Here is a 20,537-nt window from a genome sequence, read left to right as displayed (position 1 = left end):
ACTTTATACATGATGCATGATAAATTCTTAAAAGTTGGACAACAGGAATTATGCACAGATGTAAGATTTTTAGTATATTGTACAGGAAACTTTTTTTTATCCGGCACCGGCGTGGTGCCGGTTCATCAAAAATTCCGGATAACTGAAAGCTATAGTAAAAGATACGGAGAGCTGAGAGCTCCGTATAAAGCAACAAACCCTGTTGCTTAGCAACAGGTTCAGAACAATGGCCACAAGTTCCAAGCATCTCTGTAGCTTAGCAACAACTGCAGCCACCCCCTTGTACAGCAACAGATTGAGGAAGGCAAGTACAATATGAAGTAAAACTTAACTGAACCTACTCCTGAATTTTGCCAGTTAACCGAGATTTCTGGTTATTTAGGTGCCGGTAAATCGAAAGTTTCCTGTAGATATGGGATAGCAGTATTATTTATAATATCAATTAATGCTGATCAATTGTGCTGCTATTTTTATAATGGGTCAAATGATCTTGACTTAAGTCTGACGAATCCTATGGATTTCTATACTTAACATGATTTATCATGAGAGAGCGGGAATATGGTATTGAGAGAGAGGATCAGCCATGATCATATTGAATGGCGGAACAGGCTCGGAGGGCCGAATGACCTACTCCTGCTCCTATCTTCTATGTTTCTGTTTGACCTGAATATTGCACTGGGTCTGCTGAATCAGAGGCGAGAATGTAACCACTGAGCCAATATTGACACCGTTGTATCAATAACCTCATTGTGTCCAGTTTTAGCTTTGACTTGGACAAATACGTATGCCAAGAAAAAGGCAAAGGCTATCTGTCTCAAGAAGCCAACAAAATCATTGATATAAATGCACAAGGAGAAAAGCTAGTGATGTGTAGGCGGGGGAGAACTTCTCACATTACTTGCATTCATTATATTGGATAATGTGGATGATGTTTACTTCCAAGTTTAGTTTTTAAAGTGTTTAGTCAAGAGGTTCTTTTAATAACAATTCTTTATAGTATCTGATTACAAAGTCCCAAATTTAGTTTGAATGTTTGAACATGTGTTGTTTCTCACATTCTATGTGAATTGAAAAATTACAAGCCTGTTTTCGACCTGCTGAATAATAATGTTAGTAATAAAGTATCAAACATATCAGACATTTTACAGAATCCCATTTTTTAAATTATGTTTAAACCTGTTTTTTTTTATTGGTGATCTTGAGTTTTTAACCTTTAGTTCCATCCTTGGGTTTCTGCTCCAGGCAGCATTTACCAGTCAAGAGTGAGTGCCAGATGATCTGATCTCAGACCACTGCCAATGCCATTCTTAACTAGTCACTAGGTGTAACACCGTAATTCACCCTCTGGTTTTCCTTCCCTCCCTTTTTTTTGGGAGCACCAAAGTTCAATAGCTTCCCCTAACGATTGATCTGAGATCAGGACTCACTATGTAAAGAAACATAGGAACAGTGACTTACAATTCAATAATGGACTGAGGCAGTAGGTGAAATACTGTAATAGTATGTGGGTGATTTCTTCCAGAAGGAGCATCAGAAGACCATAAAATAGTTAATCATCTATTGGTGCTCTATTGAGATCTATTGGTGGAGGCAGAAGGCATAGCTGAGGTACTAAATGAGTACTTTGCATCGGTGTTTACCTGTGGTAGTCGAGGAGGTTGAAGGGATACTGGATGAGATAAAAATAGATAAAGGAGGTACTAGAAAGGCTGGCAGTATTTAAAGTGAATAAGTCACCCAGTCTGGATAGGATGCATCCTAGATTGCTGAGGGAAGTAAGGGTAGAAATTGTGGAGGTGCTGGCCACAATCTTCCAATTCTCCTTAGATACAGGGGTGGTGCCAAATGTTACACCCTTGTTCAAAAAAGGGGAGAAGGATAAACCTGGCAATTACAGGCCAGTCAGTTTATTGTTGGTGGTGGGGAAGCTTTTAGAAACAATAATCCAGGAGAAGATTAACAACCATTTTGACAAGCATGGACTGATAAAGGAGAGCTAGCACAGATTTGTTAAGGGCAAATCATGTTTGACTAACCTGATTGAGTTTTTAGATGAGATAACGGAGAGGGTGGAAGAGGACAGTGTAATTGATGTTGTGTATATAGACTTTCAAAAGGCATTTGATAAAGTACCATATATTAGACTTGTTGGCAAAATTGAAGCCAATGGGATAAAAGGGGCATTAGCAGCGTGGATACAAAATTGGCTCAGGGATAGAAAATAGAGTTGTGGTGAATGGCTGTTTTTTGGACTGGAGGGAGATATACAGTGGCATTCCCCAGGATTCAGTACTAGGACCACTGCTGTTTTTGATATATGTTAATGACTTGAACTTGGAGGTACAGGGCACAATTTCAAAATTTGAAGATGACACAAAAGTTGAAAGTGTAGTAAACAGTGAGGAAAATCGTAATAGACTTCAAGAGAACATAGCCAGGCTGGTGAAATGGACGATGCATGGCAGATGAAATTCAACACAAGTGTGAGGTGATGCATTTTGGTAGGAAGAATGAGGAGAGACAATGCATGCTAAATGGTACAATTTTAAAGTGGGTGCATTAACAGAGAGACCTGGGGCTGTTTGTGCACAAATCTTTGAAGGTAGCAGGACAGGTTAGCAAAGCAGTTAATAAAGCTTACGGGATCCTGGGCTTTATAAATAGAGGTATAGAGTACAAACGCCAGGAAGTTATGCTAAACCGAAACAAAACACTAGTTTGGCCCCAGCTGGAGTATTGTGTCCAATTCTGGGAACCGCATTTTAGGAAGGACATGAAGGCTTTGGAGAGGGTGCAGAAGAGATTTACTAGAATAGATCCAGGGATGAGGGATTACAGTTACCTGGATAGACTTAAGGTTGTTCTCCTTGGAGCAGAAAAGGCTAAGAGGAGATTTGATAGAGGTGTTTAAAATCAAGAAGGGTTTAGATAGAGTAAATAAAGATAAACTGTTTCCATTGGCTGAAGGGTCAATAATGAGAGGGCACAGATTTAAGGTGATTGGCAAAAGAATCAGAGGTGAGATGAGGAAAAGGTTTTTTAAGCAACGAGTGGTTAGGATTTGGAATGCCTGATAAGGTGGTGGATACAGATTCAATCGTAGCCTTCAAAAGGGAATTGGATAAATACTTGAAGGAAAAAAAATTGTAGAGCTATGGGGAAAGAGCAAGGGAGTGGGACTAGCTGGACTGCTCTTTGAAAGAGCTGGCGCAGACTTGATGGGCTGAATGGCCTCCTTCTGTGCTGAACTATTCTATGATCTTTACTTTTTTAGCTTTGCTACTGACGCTGAAAATAGTGTGAATTAGGCATGGATAGAAAGAGAGTTGCTAATAAATCGCAGCGTGAACCAAGCATTTAAATTGGTCATTTTGACCGTTGAACTTAATTGTATGAACTGAGGCAGGTGACATACACTAGTCTGTCAACACATTGTGTATGGGAGTTAGAATTCAATCACTTCTGCAGTCTCCCACATGGTGAGTTACAAATCTTGGCTGTACTCCCAGAAAAAGCCACCTTAGCCTTACCAGGGGGTAGGGATGGGAACAATTGGAAAGCATGTCTCCCCAGACTACCACCTTGTATCTGCATTAGCAGAGCTCTGGGCAGGTTGCAGTCATACTCTGTTCTGGGGAATCCAAATAGGAGGGAGCAAAATAAATTAACATTGTTTTTTTAAATGTAAGCAACTGGCTAATGGAGATTATTTTATGTTTCATTTTAATTACTATATCTCTAGCAATCAGTTGGGTGAAGCATATTTTAAATTTACCAACAGATCGGAACAGGCTTTGGATTAATGCTTCAATTCTTGGCACCTAATACAGCTAAGGAAGTCTTTTTGAGATGTGTAATGAATATTTTAGTGATGGGTTGCTGGTCCTACCATCTGTGGAATGAATTACACATCCGAACACCAGCTTAGTGCACAGTATGTGTTTTCATGGCTAGTGACATGATCAATTCTCTTTCTACATGCTGATGTCATGCATCATTGCATTTTTAATTTTGAAGAAAATCTGTTCTTTAAATATTGGAAATGTTTAGGATTGTGTAAAGTTGATGCTGGTGCTCAAAAATTTAAATCTTAACAGTTAACTGCAACAGAGTTCCCATGACTCTGTAGCAAAGCAGGTAAGAACATGTTAACAAACAGTTATTCAAATTGCCAGTCTGATTTTGTGGGAGCAATGTCCTGCATACTTCACCAGTCAAGGTGAAGAATATTAATTGCACTTTTAACGTAATGCAACAGTTTTGCAAATTCCCCCCCCCCCCCTCCATTCCTTTCATGGATTAATTCTACCTCTGGACTAAAATCCTCAATGTTATTTCTATAGGAAACCGATGACTACAGATATTTCGATCCAAAAATGCTTCGTGGCAGTGAGAGGTAAGCTCATTATGATTTACTGCACAGCAGCAAATGTATGTTACATCTAAAGAGCACATGTTCAAAATTTAATAGAATGGGATGGATGTTATAGGTCAAGAGAATTTGCACAGTGGAAGTTTTAAAAAAATTGTAAAACAATTGGTTGCGTAAAAGAAATTGTAACTTACAAAATTAGCAATTTGCAATGGAATATGTCTCTGCAATATTTACTTTTTCGATTTAGCAGAGTGTAAATTCAAAGAAGGACTCCAGTCATAAGCACTCATTTTAAAAATGAGTTACAAGAATTATAAATGTTAATATCCTTTGGTATTTATCTGCAAATTTTTGTTAATGGGGAGTTTTTTTTTAAAGCACTTTTCTCGTGGGGAAGTGCTTGTGGGGGAGCTGATTGAGCATGGTCAAAGCTTCCCCAATGAATCAGTGGGTAAATGAACCACAAGGTGTAGAACTGAGCCATACCATTCAGACAGATTCCAAGTTTAATCCCCGGTCTAGCTGATCTTGGATAAGACGGCAGTGAGGAAGTTACTGTTGGCCTCAATATCTCTTGGATTTGTGTGATAACATTCGAGAAATCAGTCATGGCTCCCACTCCTGATCGCTATCTAGTGAAGCTGTGCAAAAGTGTGTGCCTTTGTGGACATACAGTGACAACAGGATGGGACTCCGCCATGATGTGCCTGCAGACAGCCACCATCTTAGCTTCCATTTGAGGAATGGCTGTTTCAGAATGGTGCCAAAGACCTGGCAACACCAGTGGAATCATACTCTGGCATGAATTATCACCTTCAGGAGAGGGGGAGAAAATCTTCAGGTTAGGGGAAGCACAACTTTGCTGATTGTGTCATAAGCATGAAGGTTTGGCAAAATATGCCATTTCATAGAGATGGGGATAAAAGTCTGGTATCCTCAAAGATCTAGGTTACCTATTACTGTAAATCACATTTTTAAAAACATACTGGTATAACATAGTTCTTGAACACTTCTCACGTCAAAAATGTAACCTCAGGTACATTATAAAGGATCTAAATTTGCAGCAGCATCCCATGAGATAAATTAAAAAGAGCATTCAAAGAAGCAAATTGGCATACTTTCTATTAAAAAAATTTTTACAGGTTGTACATAGTACTGTACAGGTATCTTTTCGAATTTGATGTATGAGCTTGGGTTTAAATTGTGATAGAATTATATGGGAATAATTATTAATTAATAAAATCCGTTTTCTTGAGCAGTTCTCCAGTAACATTTGATGTATGTGAAAGGTCACAGTTTATGATAGCTAATTGCTTTAGTATCCTGTTAATATGCTGATTAACATGTGTTTCTATAAATGTATAAAGTTATTGTGCAATTGCTGTGTTTTGTTGACAAGTGGCTAATCAGTTTCAATATAAAATGTCTATCCATAGAAACATAGAAGATAGGAGCAGGAGTAGGCCATTCGGCCCCTCGAGCCTGCTCCGCCATTTAATGAGATCATGGCTGATCATCCAAATTCAGTACCCTGTCCCTGCTTTCTCCCCATATCCCTTGATCCCTTTAGCCTCAAGAAATATATCCAACTCCTTCTTGAATATATTTAATAAATTGGCCTCAACTGCCCTGTGTGGCAAAGAATTCCACAAGTTCACCATTCTCTGGGTGAAGAAATTCCTCCTCATCACAGTCCTAAATGGCTTACCCCTTATCCTTAGACTGTGACCCCTGGTTCTGGACTCCCCTGCCATCAGGAACATCCTTCCTGCATCTCCTCTGTCTAGTCCTGTTAGAATTTTATGTTTCAATGAGATCCCCTCTCATTCTTCTAAACTCCAATAAATATAAGCCCAATCGACCCAATCTCTCCTCATACGTCATTCCTGCCATCCCACATATCGGTCTGGTGAATCTTCGCTGCACTCTCTCTCCATGGCAATGACATCCTTCCTCAGATAAGGCAACCAAAACTGCACACAATACTCAAGGTGTGGTCTCACCAAGGCCCTGTACAACTGCAGCATGACATCCTTGCTCCTGTATTCAAATCCTCTCGCTATGAAGGCCAACATACCATTTGCCTTCTTAACCGCCTGCTGCACCTGCATGCTTACCTTCAGCGACTGGTGCACAAGGACACCCAGGTCCCATTGCACTTCCCCTTTTCCCAATCTATTGCCGTTCAGATAATCTGTTTTCCTGTTTTTGCCACCAAAGTGGATAACCTTGCATTTATCCACATTGGGCAGATGCATGGCAAATGCAGTATAATCACCCAACCTGTCCAAATCGTACTGGAGTTTCTCTGCATCCTCCTCACAGCACACATGCCCACCCAGCTTTGTGTCGTCTGCAAACTTGGATATTACATCTAGTTCTCTCGTCTAGATCATTAATATATATTGTGAATAGCTGGGGTCCTAGCACCGATCCCTGCGGTACCCCACTAGTCACTGCCTGCCACTCGGAAAAAGACCCATCATTTCTAACCCCAGGGCTGGAATAGATTATAAGCAATTTCTTCTACACTACACAATATACGCATGAATAAATGAATAAAGCCAAAGTGTTGAATTACAATATCATTTATCAAACTAACTTTGGAAGCACAATGACGTTAAACTATTTTTGGATAATATACAGATTGTCTAAACTTTTCAAAATCCAGAAAAAATATGCATTGTTGGGCACCTGTGATCATTAGGCAACCAAAGATTAATATCCATGCAACGCGTACTATTAATCCAAGGATATGAAATGCTGAAAATGTGCACAATATCTTAAATAACTTTTTTGAATTATTAATTACTAGGGTTTAATTTTTGATGCTTCATACATTAATAACAAAATAGTGAAAAAATGCCTCCACATTCAAATGATCATGCTGCTTTATAATTTTTCACTTATGCGTGAGCACGAATTTGCAATCATGCTGGTTATATCACCCATAATTCTACATAGAAATGGGATAACTGAGAGCTAAAGAAAATATAGATGGAAATTTCAGTTTTACGGTATTTTTTTTTCCTGTAAACTATATTTTCAGTCCAAGCATTTTCCAAGTTTGTACTGCCATTAACATTAAGGCTTCTGTCAATCACTTTGTTTGCCTAAATTTGCAGCTCCGTTCCAAGAAACAAGAACCCATTCCAAGAGGTAAGTAGGTTGCTCACATAGTTTGGAGACACTGGACTGACTTTGCAAATTGTCTTAATGAGTTCTGACACAAGCACTGGGGATATTGGAGAACTGTCAGGATAACTGCAACTGGTAAGCTACCAGATTCACATTGAAAATATTAAATTTTGAATCTGAAAGTAAAAAGTCATATCCAATGAGTAATTTCATAAAAAGTGACCATTTGTTTTGTAGCTGAGGAAATATAGTTGAATTTGTTCATGTGCATAATGGAAAACAACAGCTGCCAATTTTTCCTGCTGTCACTGTGCCAAAATTTCATTCTGTCTGTATGTTGCAAAGTGCAGCAGTTTATTAGCGTTTTATTCTGATATCTATAATTGATGGAGGTTGCACAGCAGCATAGTGCCTTAGTAAGAACATAGAATAAGGAATAGGCCATATGGCTCCTCGAGCCTGCTCCGCCATTCAATAAGATCATGGCTGATCTTCGACCTCAACTCCACTTTCCTGCCCGATCCCCATATCCCTTGATTCCCCTGGAGTCCAAAAATCTATATCTCAGCCTTGAATATACTCAACGACTCTGCATCCACAGACCTTTGGGTTAGCGAATTCCAAAGATTCATAACCCTCTGAGTGAAGAAATTCCTCCTCATCTCAGTCTTAAATAACTCAGCCCTTATCCTGTGACTATGCCCCCTAGTTCTAGAGTCTCCAACCAACAGAAACAACCTCTCAGCATCTACCCTGTCAATTCCCCTCAGAATCTTCTTTGTTTCAATGAGATCACCTCTCATTCTTCTAAACTCTAAGGAATATAGGCCCAATCTACTCAATCACTCCTCAGGACAACCCTCTCATCCCAGGGATCAATCTAGTGAACCTTCGTTGCACTGCGTCTAAGGCAAATATATCCTTCCTTGGATAAGGAGACCAAAACTGTGCGCAGTACTCCAGGTGTGGTCTCACCAAAGCCCTGTACAGTTGTAGCCAAGACTTCCTTACTCTTGTACTCTAACCCCCTTGCAATAAAGGCCAAGATGCCATTTGCCTTCCTAATTGCTTACTGTACCTGCATGCGAACTCTGTTTCCTGTGCGAGGACACCTAAATCTCTGAACACAAGCATTTAATAGTTTCTAGCCATTTAAAAAATATCCTGTTTTTCTATTCTTCTTACCAAAGTGAATAAACTCACATTTCTCCACATTACACTCCATCTGCCACCTTATCGCCCACTCACCTAACCTGTTTATATCCCTTTGCAGGCTGCTTGTGTCCTCCTCACAGCTTACATAGGATATACATCACAGAAACAGGCCATTCAACCCAACCAGCCCATGCTGGCTTTTATGCTCCACTCGAGCCTCCTCCTGTCTTTCCTCATCTAAATCTATCACCACAACCTTCTGTTCCCTTTTCCCTCATATGCTTGTCTAGCCTCCCCTTCAATGCATCTATACTATTCGCTTCAACCACTCCCTGTGGTAGAGAGTTCCACATTCTCACCACTCTTTGGGTAAAGAAGTTTCTTCTGAATTCCCTATTGTATTTCTTGGTGACTATCTCTGTATCCACTCTATATCAAAATTTTTCATCATTTTAAAGACCTCTGTTAGGTCACCCCTCAGCCTTTTTTCAAGAGAAAAGAAACCCAGCCTGTTCATCCTTTCCTGATATGTATACCCTCGCATTTCTGGTATCGTCCTTGTAAATCTTCTCTGCACCCTCTCCAGTGCCTCTGTATCCTTTTTATAATATGCTGACCAGAACTGTACTCAGTAATCCAAGTGTGGTCTAACCAAGGTTCGATACAGGTTTAGCATAACCTCCCTACTTTTCAATTCTATCCCTCTAGAAATAAACCCTACTGCTTGGTTTGCTTTTTTTTATGGCCTTGCTAACCTGTGTCGCAACTTTTAGTGATTTGTGTATTTGTGCTCCTAGATCCCTTTGTTCCTCTACCCCACCTAGACTCGCACCCTCCAAGTGATAAGTGACCTCCCTATTCTTCCGACCAAAATGTATACCTCGCATTTATCTGTGTTGAACTTCATTTGCCAATTATATGCCCATTCTGCAAGATTATTAATATCCTCCTGTAACTTGTTGCAGTCTTCCTCAGTATTGACTATCCCCCCCCAATTTGGTGTCATCCGCAAATTTAGAAATTGTGTTTTTGATTCCTAAGTCTAAATCGTTAATGTAAATTGTGAACAGCAGTGGTCCCAGCACTGATCCTTGTGGAACACCAATACCCACCTTCTGCCACTGTGAATAGCTACCCTTTACTCCTACTCTCTGCTTTCTGTCCTGAAGCCAGCCAGCAATCCATTCTGCTACGTGTTCCCTGACTCTGCATTCTCTGACCTTGTTCATCAGTCTATTATGGGGTACCTCTTGGAAACATAGAAACATAGAAGATAGGAGCAGGAGTAGGCCATTCGGCCCCTCGAGTCTGCTCCGCCATTTAATGAGATCATGGCTGATCATCCAAATTCAGAACCCTGTCCCTGCTTTCTCCCCATATCCCTTGATCCCTTTAGCCTTGAGAAATATATCTAACTCCTTCTTGAATATATTTAATGAATTGGCCTCAACTGCCTTCTGTTGTAGGGAATTCCACAGGTTCACCACTCTCTCTGGGTGAAGAAATTCCTCCTCATCTCAGTCCTAAATGGCTTACCCCTCATCTTTAAACTGTGACCCCTGGATCTGGACTCCCCTGCCATCAGGAACATCCTTCCTGCATCTAATCTGTCTAGTCCTGTTAGAATTTTATACGTTTCAATGAGATCCCCTCTCATTCTTCTAAACTCTAGCGAATATAAGCCTAACCGACCCAATCTCTCTTCATACGTCATTCCTGCCATCCCAGGTATCAGTCTGGTGAATCTTCGCTGCACTCCCTCCATGGCAAGAACGTCCTTCCTCAGATAAGGCGACCAAAACTGCACACAATACTCAAGGTGTGGTCTCACCAAGGCCCTGTACAACTGCAGCAAGACATCCTTGCTCCTGTACTCGAATCCTCTCGCTTTGAAGGCCAACATACCATTTGCCTTCTTAACCGCCTGCTGCACCTGCATGCTTACCTTCAGCGACTGGTGCACAAGGACACCCAGGTCTCATTGCACTTCCCCTTTTCCCAATCTATTGCCATTCAGATAATCTGCCTTCCTGATTTTGCCACATTTATCCAGATTATACTGCATCTGCCCAGTCACCCAACCTGTCCAAATTATACTGGAGTTTCTCTGCATCCTCCTCACAACACACACGCCCACCCAGCTTTGTGGCGTCTGCAAACTTGGAGATATTACATCTAATTCCCTCGTCTAGATCATTAATATATATTGTGAATAGCTGGGGTCCTAGCACCGATCCCTGCGGTACCTCACTAGTCACTGCCTGCCACTCGGAAAGAGACCCGTTTATTCCAACTCTTTGCTTCCTGTCTGTCAACCAGTTCGCTATCTAAGTCAGTACCTTACCCCAATCCCACGTGCTTTAACTTTGCACGCTAATCTCTTATGCGGGACCTTATCGAAAGCCTTCTGAAAGAACAAATGCATCACATCCACTGTTCTCCCTTATCTATTCTACCAGTTACATCCTCAAAAAATTCCAGTAGATTAGTCGAGCACGATTTACCTTTTGTAAATCCATGTTGACTTTTTTCGATCTTGTCACTTTTTCCAAGTGCTCTGCCATTACATCTTTTATAATGGACTCTAGCATTTTCCCCACTACCGATGTCAGGCTATAATTCCCCGTTTTCTCTCTACCACCTTTTTTGAATAGTGGGGTAACATTAGCTACCCTCCAATCCATGGGTACTGTTCCAGAGTCTATTGAATTTTGGAAGATGACCAGCAATGCATCTACTATTTCTAGGGCCACTTCCTTAACTACCCTAGGATGTAGATCATCAAGCCCTGGGGATTTATCGGCCTTCAATCCCGTCAATTTCCCTAACGCCATTTCCCTACAAATACTGATTTCATTCAGTTCCTCCCTCTCATTAGACCCTATGTTCCCCGACATCTCTGGGAGGTTATTTGTGTCCTCCTTTGCGAAGACAGAACCAAAGTGTGTATTTAATTGGTCTGCCGTGTCTTTGTTCCCCATTATAAATTCCCCTGATTCTGACTGCAAGGGACCTACGCTTGACTTCACCAATCTTTTTCTCTTCACATATCTATAGAAGCTTTTACAGTCAGTTTTTATGTTCCTTGCAAGCTTACTCTCGTACTCTATTTTCCCCCTCTTAATTAATCCCTTTGTCCTCCTTTGCTGAATCCTAAACTGCTCCCAATTCTCAGGTTTGCTGCTTTTTCTGGCCAATTTATATGTCCTCTCCTTGGATCTTATGCTATCCCTAATTTCCCTTCTTAGCCATGGTTGAGCCACCTTTTTTGTTTTATTTTTATGCCAGACATGGATAGAGGATTGGTTAAAGGCCTTTTGAAAATCCAGATAAATTACATCTACTGCATTACCATTGTCTACTCTCTCTCTTACCTCTTCAAAAAATTCATTAAGGTTGGTTAAGCAAGACTTTCCCTTTTGAAATCCATGTTGACTATTTATTATATTTTTGGTTTCTAGATGTTCTTCTATTTTCTCCTTTAGTAGGGATTCCATTATTTTTCCTACCACCGATGTTAAGCTGACTGGTCTATAATTCCCTGGACATGTTCTATCCCTCTTAAATATCGGTATTACGTTAGCTATCCGCCAGTCCTCTGGTACTATACCTTTTTCGAACGAATTATTAAATATGCGCAGTATTTCCTCTGCTATCTCTTCCCTAGATTCTTTTAAAATGTGTGACTGCAATCCATGCAATCCATCCGGACCAGGAGTTTTATCCTGAGTTTGATTAATTTATTTAATATATCCCCTTTTTTATTTCAAATGCACTTATCTCATTACTAATCTTATCATCTAATGTCATGTCTACTTGTTCTATCTCCCTGGTAAATACTGAAGCAAAATAATTATTTACTATTTCTGCCATCTATCGTTACCTGTGGTATTGCCCTGACCATCCCTTAATGGCCCTATTCGCATCCCAACCTTTTTTTTATTGATTTGCCTATAAAATATTTTACTATTTTGTTTTATGTTTCTTGATAATTTAATTTCATAGTTCCTCTTTGCCTCCCTAATTGTTTTTTTGACTTCTCTCCTAATCTTACTTTCCCACCTAGCTTTGTATCGTCATCAAACTTGGATACATTACACTTGGTCCCTTCTTCTAAGTCATTAATATAGATTTTAAATAGCTGAGGCCCAAGCACTGATCTTTGCGGCACCCCACTAGTAACAGCCTGCCAACCAGAAAATGTTTATTCCTACTCTGTTTTCTGTCTGTTAACCAATTCTCTATCCATGCTAATATATTACCCCCAACCCCATGAGCCCTTATCTTGTGTAACAACCTTTTATGTGGCACCTTATCGATGCCTTTTGGAAATCCAAATATACTACATCCACTGGTTCCCCTTTATCTACCCTGCTAGTTACATCCTCAAAGAACTCTAATAAATTTGTTAAACACAATTTATCTTTCATAAAACCACGTTGACTGTGCCTAATATTATGATTTTCTAAGTGCCTTGTTACCAGTTGCTTAATAATGGATTCCAGCATTTTCCTGATGACTGATGTCAGTTATTAGTCTATAGATATATTATAAAACCATAGAAGGGTCATAATGTAATTAGTTATACATAATTTTGTTTTTGAAGTCACCTCTTATCTATCTAGTGTTAATTGTATTCAAGTGGTGTATAGTAATTGGGTGTTAATTATATTCAGGTGGTAGATATTATTTGGGGACTCTCTTGTGCTGGGAGTAGGCTGGGGAAGGGCTGCAAGCTTATCTTGGGGGTGCACAGCATGTAATGTATGTCTCTAAATAAAGGCTTGTAAGCAACTAAGACTTGGCTCTAGTATTCTATCCTTCACCACCTGGCTATCCGACTTTTATACCTATGGCCCCAGATTTCCTAGATCATAGTTGAGCAGAAATTACGCTGAAATTCACAGCAATTTCTGCACCAATGTTTCTGACTGGAACTTATGCTCAAACTTCCTGCGGAACTCATTAGCCTACGCCTCTGCTGTTTCTTTTCCTCTACCATTATTATGCAGAACATGGGTGTGCACATTTGGAAGGCTATGCCAGCTGTTTAGTTCATCTGAAGGTGGTTGTGTCTGAAAAATATTGGGTGCACTGAGACTGACAGCACTTTGGTTTTGTGCAGGTCCCGGTAAGACTTAAAAAAAAAAAAAAAAAAAAAAATTGCACCTAAATTTTTGGCCGTAACTCTACGCCAGTTTATTATTTACGTAAATCCAGGAAACTCATGTAAGTTAGGCTTTTGCACGGGGGTGGAACTATGTAACTGAACAGCAGAGAGTTTCAGCAGACGAATCTCTGAAGTGGTGCAAATGATCGAGGAAATACCCGCGTAGCGATGTTTGTGTAAAACCGGCGTTAATCAGTTACGCACAAATTTCCTGGGGGTGGTGGGGGGAATGGCACAATGCCACTCTTACGCCATAGTTACACCGAAAAGTTCCAAGAAATGTAAGGCTATGTCCAAATATTTGCCTGAAGTTTTTAAATCCATCCACTGCACTTTCTCCAATGTCATAAATTCTCCTCTTGTGCTTATCTGAAGCAAGTTTTCAGTTCTTTGCAGATCGCACTGTAAGAAGGGTGTGAATAAGCATTTTAGAGAAAATAATTCTAGCAGCTCAGCTAATTCACCTTTCCATTGAGTTAATTACTAATGAGAGGAAATCAGGGTTTTTATCATTTGTAGTATGGGTCGAAGCTTAAAAATTAATTTTAGTACAGTTGTTACACAATGGCCTTGAATTTGAGGTCAGAGGCTTCCTGCGGGGAAATGCCTCCGATCCGCAAATAAAATGCCCGCGCACCTGGGGCTTCAGGTTCCACAGAGACTCACGGTCCTGGGGCTCTCCGGGTCCGCGTGGGCAGAGGCCCACATATCCCAGGGGTGCAGGCGGTTTGCGAGCGCGCCTGGGATCACGTGGGCCAGACCAACAAATGACAGAAGGGAATCCCCTTTCAAACTTGGGGATTCTGTATGTACGGAAACCCCGTAAGTATGAATGGGAATACACCTAGACATCAAATAAATACATTTTTAAAAATCACATTTAAAATTAATTAAAATTGCATTTAATTAAATATTAAAAACAAAAATTAAATTTTTTGAAATTTTTTTACATGTTTTAAAGGGGCTAAAAATAAACTTTCCTTATTCAACAAGTTTTTAAATGTATAAATTATTGATAACATTTTATTTTTCTGTTTTTTAAAACTCTTACGCTGGTAAAGGCAGGCCTTATGCCTGCTTTTACCAGGCGTAAGAATTTCACGGGCATTCGCTGGGCAGAAGTTGGGCAAATAGCCTAACTCTGCACCCAGGGATGCGTGCGATCGCAAGTTCCAGGTTTTAGTGGATGCACAACGCATGCCTAAAGTTGGAACTTGTGTGGCCCTTAGGGGCCACAAATTACAGCCCAATGGTTATTGCCACAGTGACCAAAGCTTCAATCACTTTCAGTTCATATATCAACAATCCTGTTGAATTTTACATGATTCAATGCTTAAACACACACACTTTCAATTCAATTCTTACAAATGTTCTTTTTTTTTTGAGGTCCCAGTTTTGAATTCTAGTATTTATCCAATTGTAGGGCCTTTTATAGTTGTTATTTTGCGTAATCTGTGATTGAAGTATCTAATCCCATCCCAACATTGTTTATACTTATGAAAATGATGAGTTGTGGCTGGCTCAAAGCTGCACGTGAAGAAATGAATTGCATTTCAGAGCACAAAAAGAAAAACATCTCAGAACGGGATTATATGCAGCCTGTAATGTTAGGTCAGCGGGAGTATCTGTGACCGCCATGTGAGCTGTAAGGAGCTCAATTTACATTAAATTTAAAATTCATTCACTCTTTGAATCAGCCTAAGCCAAAGTTATTAGAGATGAATGAAAGAATTGTCATAGATACTTTTGAAGGTGGAGGGAACTAGAGGGGGAATTCCAGAATTGGAGTTTATGGAGGTTGGGAGGCCAGCAAGGGAGACCTGGAGAAACGGATTCCAGATATGTTTTGTGGCTGTAGAAATGAGATCAAAGCAGACGCACACAATTTCCCAAGTGTAAGTAAGCAGTGTTGGTGATAAATAGGTTATCAGATTTGAAGCTCAGCTCTAAGTCGAGCACGATGCCATGGTTCTGCACAGCCTGGTTCAGTCAGGAGAAGGATAGAGCCAGTGTCAAGGCAATGGGAGATTTTGGCAGGGGCTGAAGACAATGTCTTTGCTGTTCCTGATGTTCAGTTGGAAGTTCTGGTTCATCGATGACTTAATGTCAGGCAGGCAGTCTGACAGCACAGAGGCAGTAAAGGGAAATGATGCAGAGGTAGAACCAGAGGTTGTGACCATGCATAAAGATTCAGTGATGTATAGATGAGGAGTGGGCCAAGAATGGATCTTTGTGGAACTCTGAAGTTGACCACGTGGGGTGGATGAATAAGCCATTGTTGAAAATGTATTTGCTGCATTGAGACTGTTTGGGCAGTCCCAGGGAGTAGAGGCAGTGGAGAAGGATGGCACGATCAGCTGCTCTGATAATCTGGATCTTACAGATAAAACAATTCATGAGTAATGTTTGTGGGGCTTGACATTGTTATGACAAATCTGACAACTGAAGATAAGGCCAATTGTGGCCCAAGCAGGCTTGAGTTTGCACCCCTCTGGCTTGAATGAAGTTTTTAAAGTAATTTTGAGGTAATTAGTAAAATGTAGTTCTTATAGCATACTCGTCAAACTTTAGGCTATCACAGTGGTGCAGTCCATTGAACTTGCAATGTACTGTTTCAGGGAGCAGTAGGCGTGCTGTCATACCAGTGATTCCCAGTGTATTGAGTTCACAATCTCATTTGAACATCATAACAAAGATCAAGCACAGGTTGGAGCTGAGAGAGATTCACCCCAGACCACTCTTGTACCCCTGGCCTGTTGGTGAATTGGCAGAGACCTTCCAACAGCTTTCTTGTCTCCTCTCCCAGTCAAATGGGAAATAACAATTGTGGAATGGGAAAAAGTTAAGTTGCAAAAAATAAATTTGTGATCATTATATGATCTCTGTAGAAGTGCTTGCCTGATGCCTCAGTTTTGGTGTGCCGAGGAGTCATGAAATAATGTGTACAATAAATTAAGAATAGATTATTAAGAGCTTATAAAGTTGATTCCTTGTGCTTTTTTCTATCCTGATTAAATGGATGAATGTAGGTTATAGATATATACATTTGACTTGTAACCTAAACTCAACTAATGTTTTGCAATTGTAGTTATAAAAGTAACACCGTATGATATTGGGCTCCTGTAATTCAAAAAAACTACTGCAAAAGTACAATGTTATTGCTTTGTTTTGTAGGCATGCAAAAACTTTTGTTTTTAAAATCAGATCTTACTAAAGTACAATTCTGATGTTTTACACAATGTAATTAATTTGTTTCTTGTTTCAAATGAACTGAAATAGAGCATTTGCTGTAAGTTTGAGCAAAATCCTTTAAGTAGCATTACACAGCCTAGCAGATAAAACAGGTGGTCTGAAGTTGCTTACTGAGTAGTCCTTTACATGCATTATCCCTGATCTGGGATTACTGGTTCAAACTGAGATTAAATGTGTTTTCTGGGTTCATTTCCAGTTCAACTTGATTTAATTTGAGTGCAAATTAATTTGAGAGTAATGTTTTCTCTGACCTTGTAATCACAATACAGCAATAAAACAAAACAAGATCAAAGTATAAAAAAAAAGGCTGAGATTTAAAAAAAATCAGAAGTAGTCCCATCAAGCATATATTTTATCCTTTTTTCAAAAAAACTTCAATCATTCAAGTTAATGTCAAAACTTCCCTGATGGCCTAGAGGGTAAAGGCATTGTTTGTCAGAACATTAAGCCAGACAGATCAGAAGCTCCCAGGTTCAAATCTCAGTCTGTGCTGGACTAGCTGATCTCTGCTGGGAGAAAATTTAAAATTCTGCCATTGGCCTTAATGTCTGAGTTAGGGAGGGGACAAATTTGATTGTAGTCCAGTTATCCTATTGGAAAGTGCATGTATATAAATGTTGGGTGAAAACAGGATCTGGCTTGGGCCCATGGTCAAATAGCCTGCTAACATTCACTGCCGACAGTCATACCTAAAGAATGACCATTTGAGCAAGATGCCTGAAGACTGCCGACACCCAAGAATCAGGAGAGGAAGAGGAAAACATTGGGAGGAGGAAGTTAATGTAGGCTTCATTAGGAGATGATTGTGGCATGTTAGGATATTTATTTTAGAATATTGACTATATTTATATCCATAAATTATGTTCTAATTTAAAATGTAGTGAACACGTTCTACGTCAATTCTGATATCATGAAAATGGGTAACGGCCAGTAATATATTCATAGAACTAAACTCAATTGTAATAGCGAGCAAGAAAATATTACGCCCCTCATGCAGAATGCTGTAGTAATTTCTGTTAAGACTAATAACTCTTAGAGTAGAGCACATAATTTAACATTGTACAGCTAATAGCTTAGCGAGTAACTTAATCCTATCTAGTTCCAAGTTTTGTCAGAATTATCTAGGTTTGGATAATTGTGTTTATTATCCATATAACTAAAACAGGACACATGTTTTTGCAGCTAATTGTGTTGTATTCTTTAAAAATCTAATTCACATTTCAAACTTAAGCAATTAAAAATAGAGATAATATTGTAATAGCTTGTCTGTTTTTGTATTTATCTTGTTATTTACATGACCTGGAACAGCAATTTAAAAGTTCAAAGAGGGCAAAATAGACTAAAATTTAAAAACGAAATGTGCTGTTGTCCAAAAGAGAGTTCATGAAGTTTGTTTGTTCATTTTCTAGGCCATTGTCTTTGTTGTTGGAGGTGGAAATTATATTGAATATCAGAACCTTGTTGATTACACAAAGGTAAGATAACATTTAATACTGGAACAAGCACAATATATTCAAGGGTGCTAAGTGAGACTAGTGACAAAATCTATCAAATGCTGACAGTCATCAGGAGAGAGTCAGTGTACAGCAAAAGTCTCACTGGACTGGAAACAAGCCAATATAGTACCTGTTTTCAAGAAAGATAACAAAACAAACCTGGGTACCATTAGTCTTTCATTAGTAACTTGCAAAATAATCATTAGAAACAAAGTTGAGTGCTTAAATGAAAATAACTTAGTCAGTGGCAGTCACCATGGTTTCATAAGGTACAGAACTTCCTTGACTATTTTGAGGAATTAACATCCCAAGTGAATATTAGAAAGCCCCATGACCTAATCTCGTGCAGAGCATAAACACCGAGATGGACCAGTTGGGTTGAATGGGCTGTACATTCTATGTACTATACTTGGACTCCTAGAAACGTTGCACATAAAAAGTTGCTAGACAAGCTAAAGACAATGGGATTTCTAGTAAAAACTTGAAACGGTTTAAGGAATTGTCTAAAAGCGAGACATCAGTCTTTACTAATTAGGGAAGTGATATCAGGCTAGGGCGATGTATTGAGTGGACTACCCCAGCGATCAGTGATGGGGTCCCTTCTCTTCCTAATCTATATAACTGACCTGGATACAGAACACAATGTATGTTGATCAAATTTTCTGATGATACTAAGCTCGGGGGCACATTGGAGTTTGATAAAGCAGCTAGGGAATTATAGAAGAACCTTGACAATATTTGCAAATGGACAAAAATATGACACATGCATTGCAGAGAAGGACAACAAGGCATATCCATATTGTCAGAGGATTGAGTTACGAGGAAAGATTGAAGAAACTCAGATCTTTCGGCCTTGAAAGGAGCAGAATGAGAGACGACAGTATTAAATAAAATATAAAAAGCTAATCCTGACGAGTATTTCAAGTTGAACCATGACTACAGGACAAGGAGACATGGGTGCAAATTGGTTATAAAAAAAACAAGTTCAGAACTGATGTCAGGAAGCAATTCTTTGCGTAATCAATGCCTAGAATTGTCTTCCGGGTAGGATAGGGGAACAAAAAACTCTGGATCATTTAAAAGGTATTTGGATGTTGTAATGAAAGTTATATGTGTCAATTGTTGGATGAGCTACAGGAGCCAAATGGGCTTCTTCATCTTGGAAACAAGCAAGGCATCTGTTAAAAGTTACATTGTAAACTTATACAACTCTTACAGTTTCTGAATCTGCAAATTGACATAATGAAAGTTTTATTTCAATTAGAATAAGAAAGAAACAGCATTGGCATAAGAATGTAAATTAATTTATTTGTGGCACCATAGAATGAAATTTTGTGTGTGAATTTAATGTTAAATAATAAGTGGCAAATTCTCATTTTAACATTTTTAATCAGTGACAACAAATCAGTTTTAAATTATGTCAAATTGGTGTCTGTAGTCTTCAAGCTCTCTTTATAACAGTGCCACTTTTCCAGCAAAGTGGAGATGAAAGGGTTTAAAAATTCTGGTTACGATTGTTTAGTAACAGTTTACTGGCGAGTGCTGATTGGAAAAAAATTATGCTTTTGTATCATTATGAAAAGTCAAAGGTTATACTACAGCTGGGTACACACAAGTTGCATAACATTCCACACACGCAGAAAGTGCTGGAAGCACTCGGCAGCTCAGGCAACATCTGTGGAGAGAACAGATAAGTTAGCCTTTCAGGTGTAGATCCTTCATCAGAACTGGAGAAATTTATAAAAATTTCACAACTTGCCGTGATTGACGTCACTTTAAGAAGGCTGTATCTGTGATTTCCAGCATCAGCAGTATTTTGCTATTGTATCTGTGAGATGTCAGCCAGCAATTTGTAGGTAACCTTGAGGCTTTAGCTTATATTTAATTAGACCTCAGCCAAGAAATTCAAGAGATCTGTTTGTAACTGGTATTGAAACTGGCATTTTAGAAT

General features: G+C 39.4%; 1 protein-coding gene across 1 annotated transcript in view; it reads left to right on the top strand.

Moving 5' to 3' along the window:
- Nucleotides 1–20,537, top strand: part of scfd1 (sec1 family domain containing 1) — a 198,310-nt gene that overhangs the window by 162,559 nt on the left and 15,214 nt on the right. Inside the window, exons 21-23 of the mRNA XM_086002316.1 lie at nt 4,344–4,396; nt 7,501–7,534; nt 18,500–18,565. Of these exons, the coding sequence (XP_085858442.1) occupies nt 4,344–4,396; nt 7,501–7,534; nt 18,500–18,565 (153 nt within the window). The remainder of the gene's footprint in view (nt 1–4,343; nt 4,397–7,500; nt 7,535–18,499; nt 18,566–20,537) is intronic.

This window comes from Somniosus microcephalus, chromosome 12, assembly GCF_052327205.1.
Source record: "Somniosus microcephalus isolate GS21.2 chromosome 12, FLI_Smic_1.0, whole genome shotgun sequence".
Taxonomy (NCBI): domain Eukaryota; kingdom Metazoa; phylum Chordata; class Chondrichthyes; order Squaliformes; family Somniosidae; genus Somniosus; species Somniosus microcephalus.
This window is presented reverse-complemented; position numbering and strand designations above follow the sequence as displayed.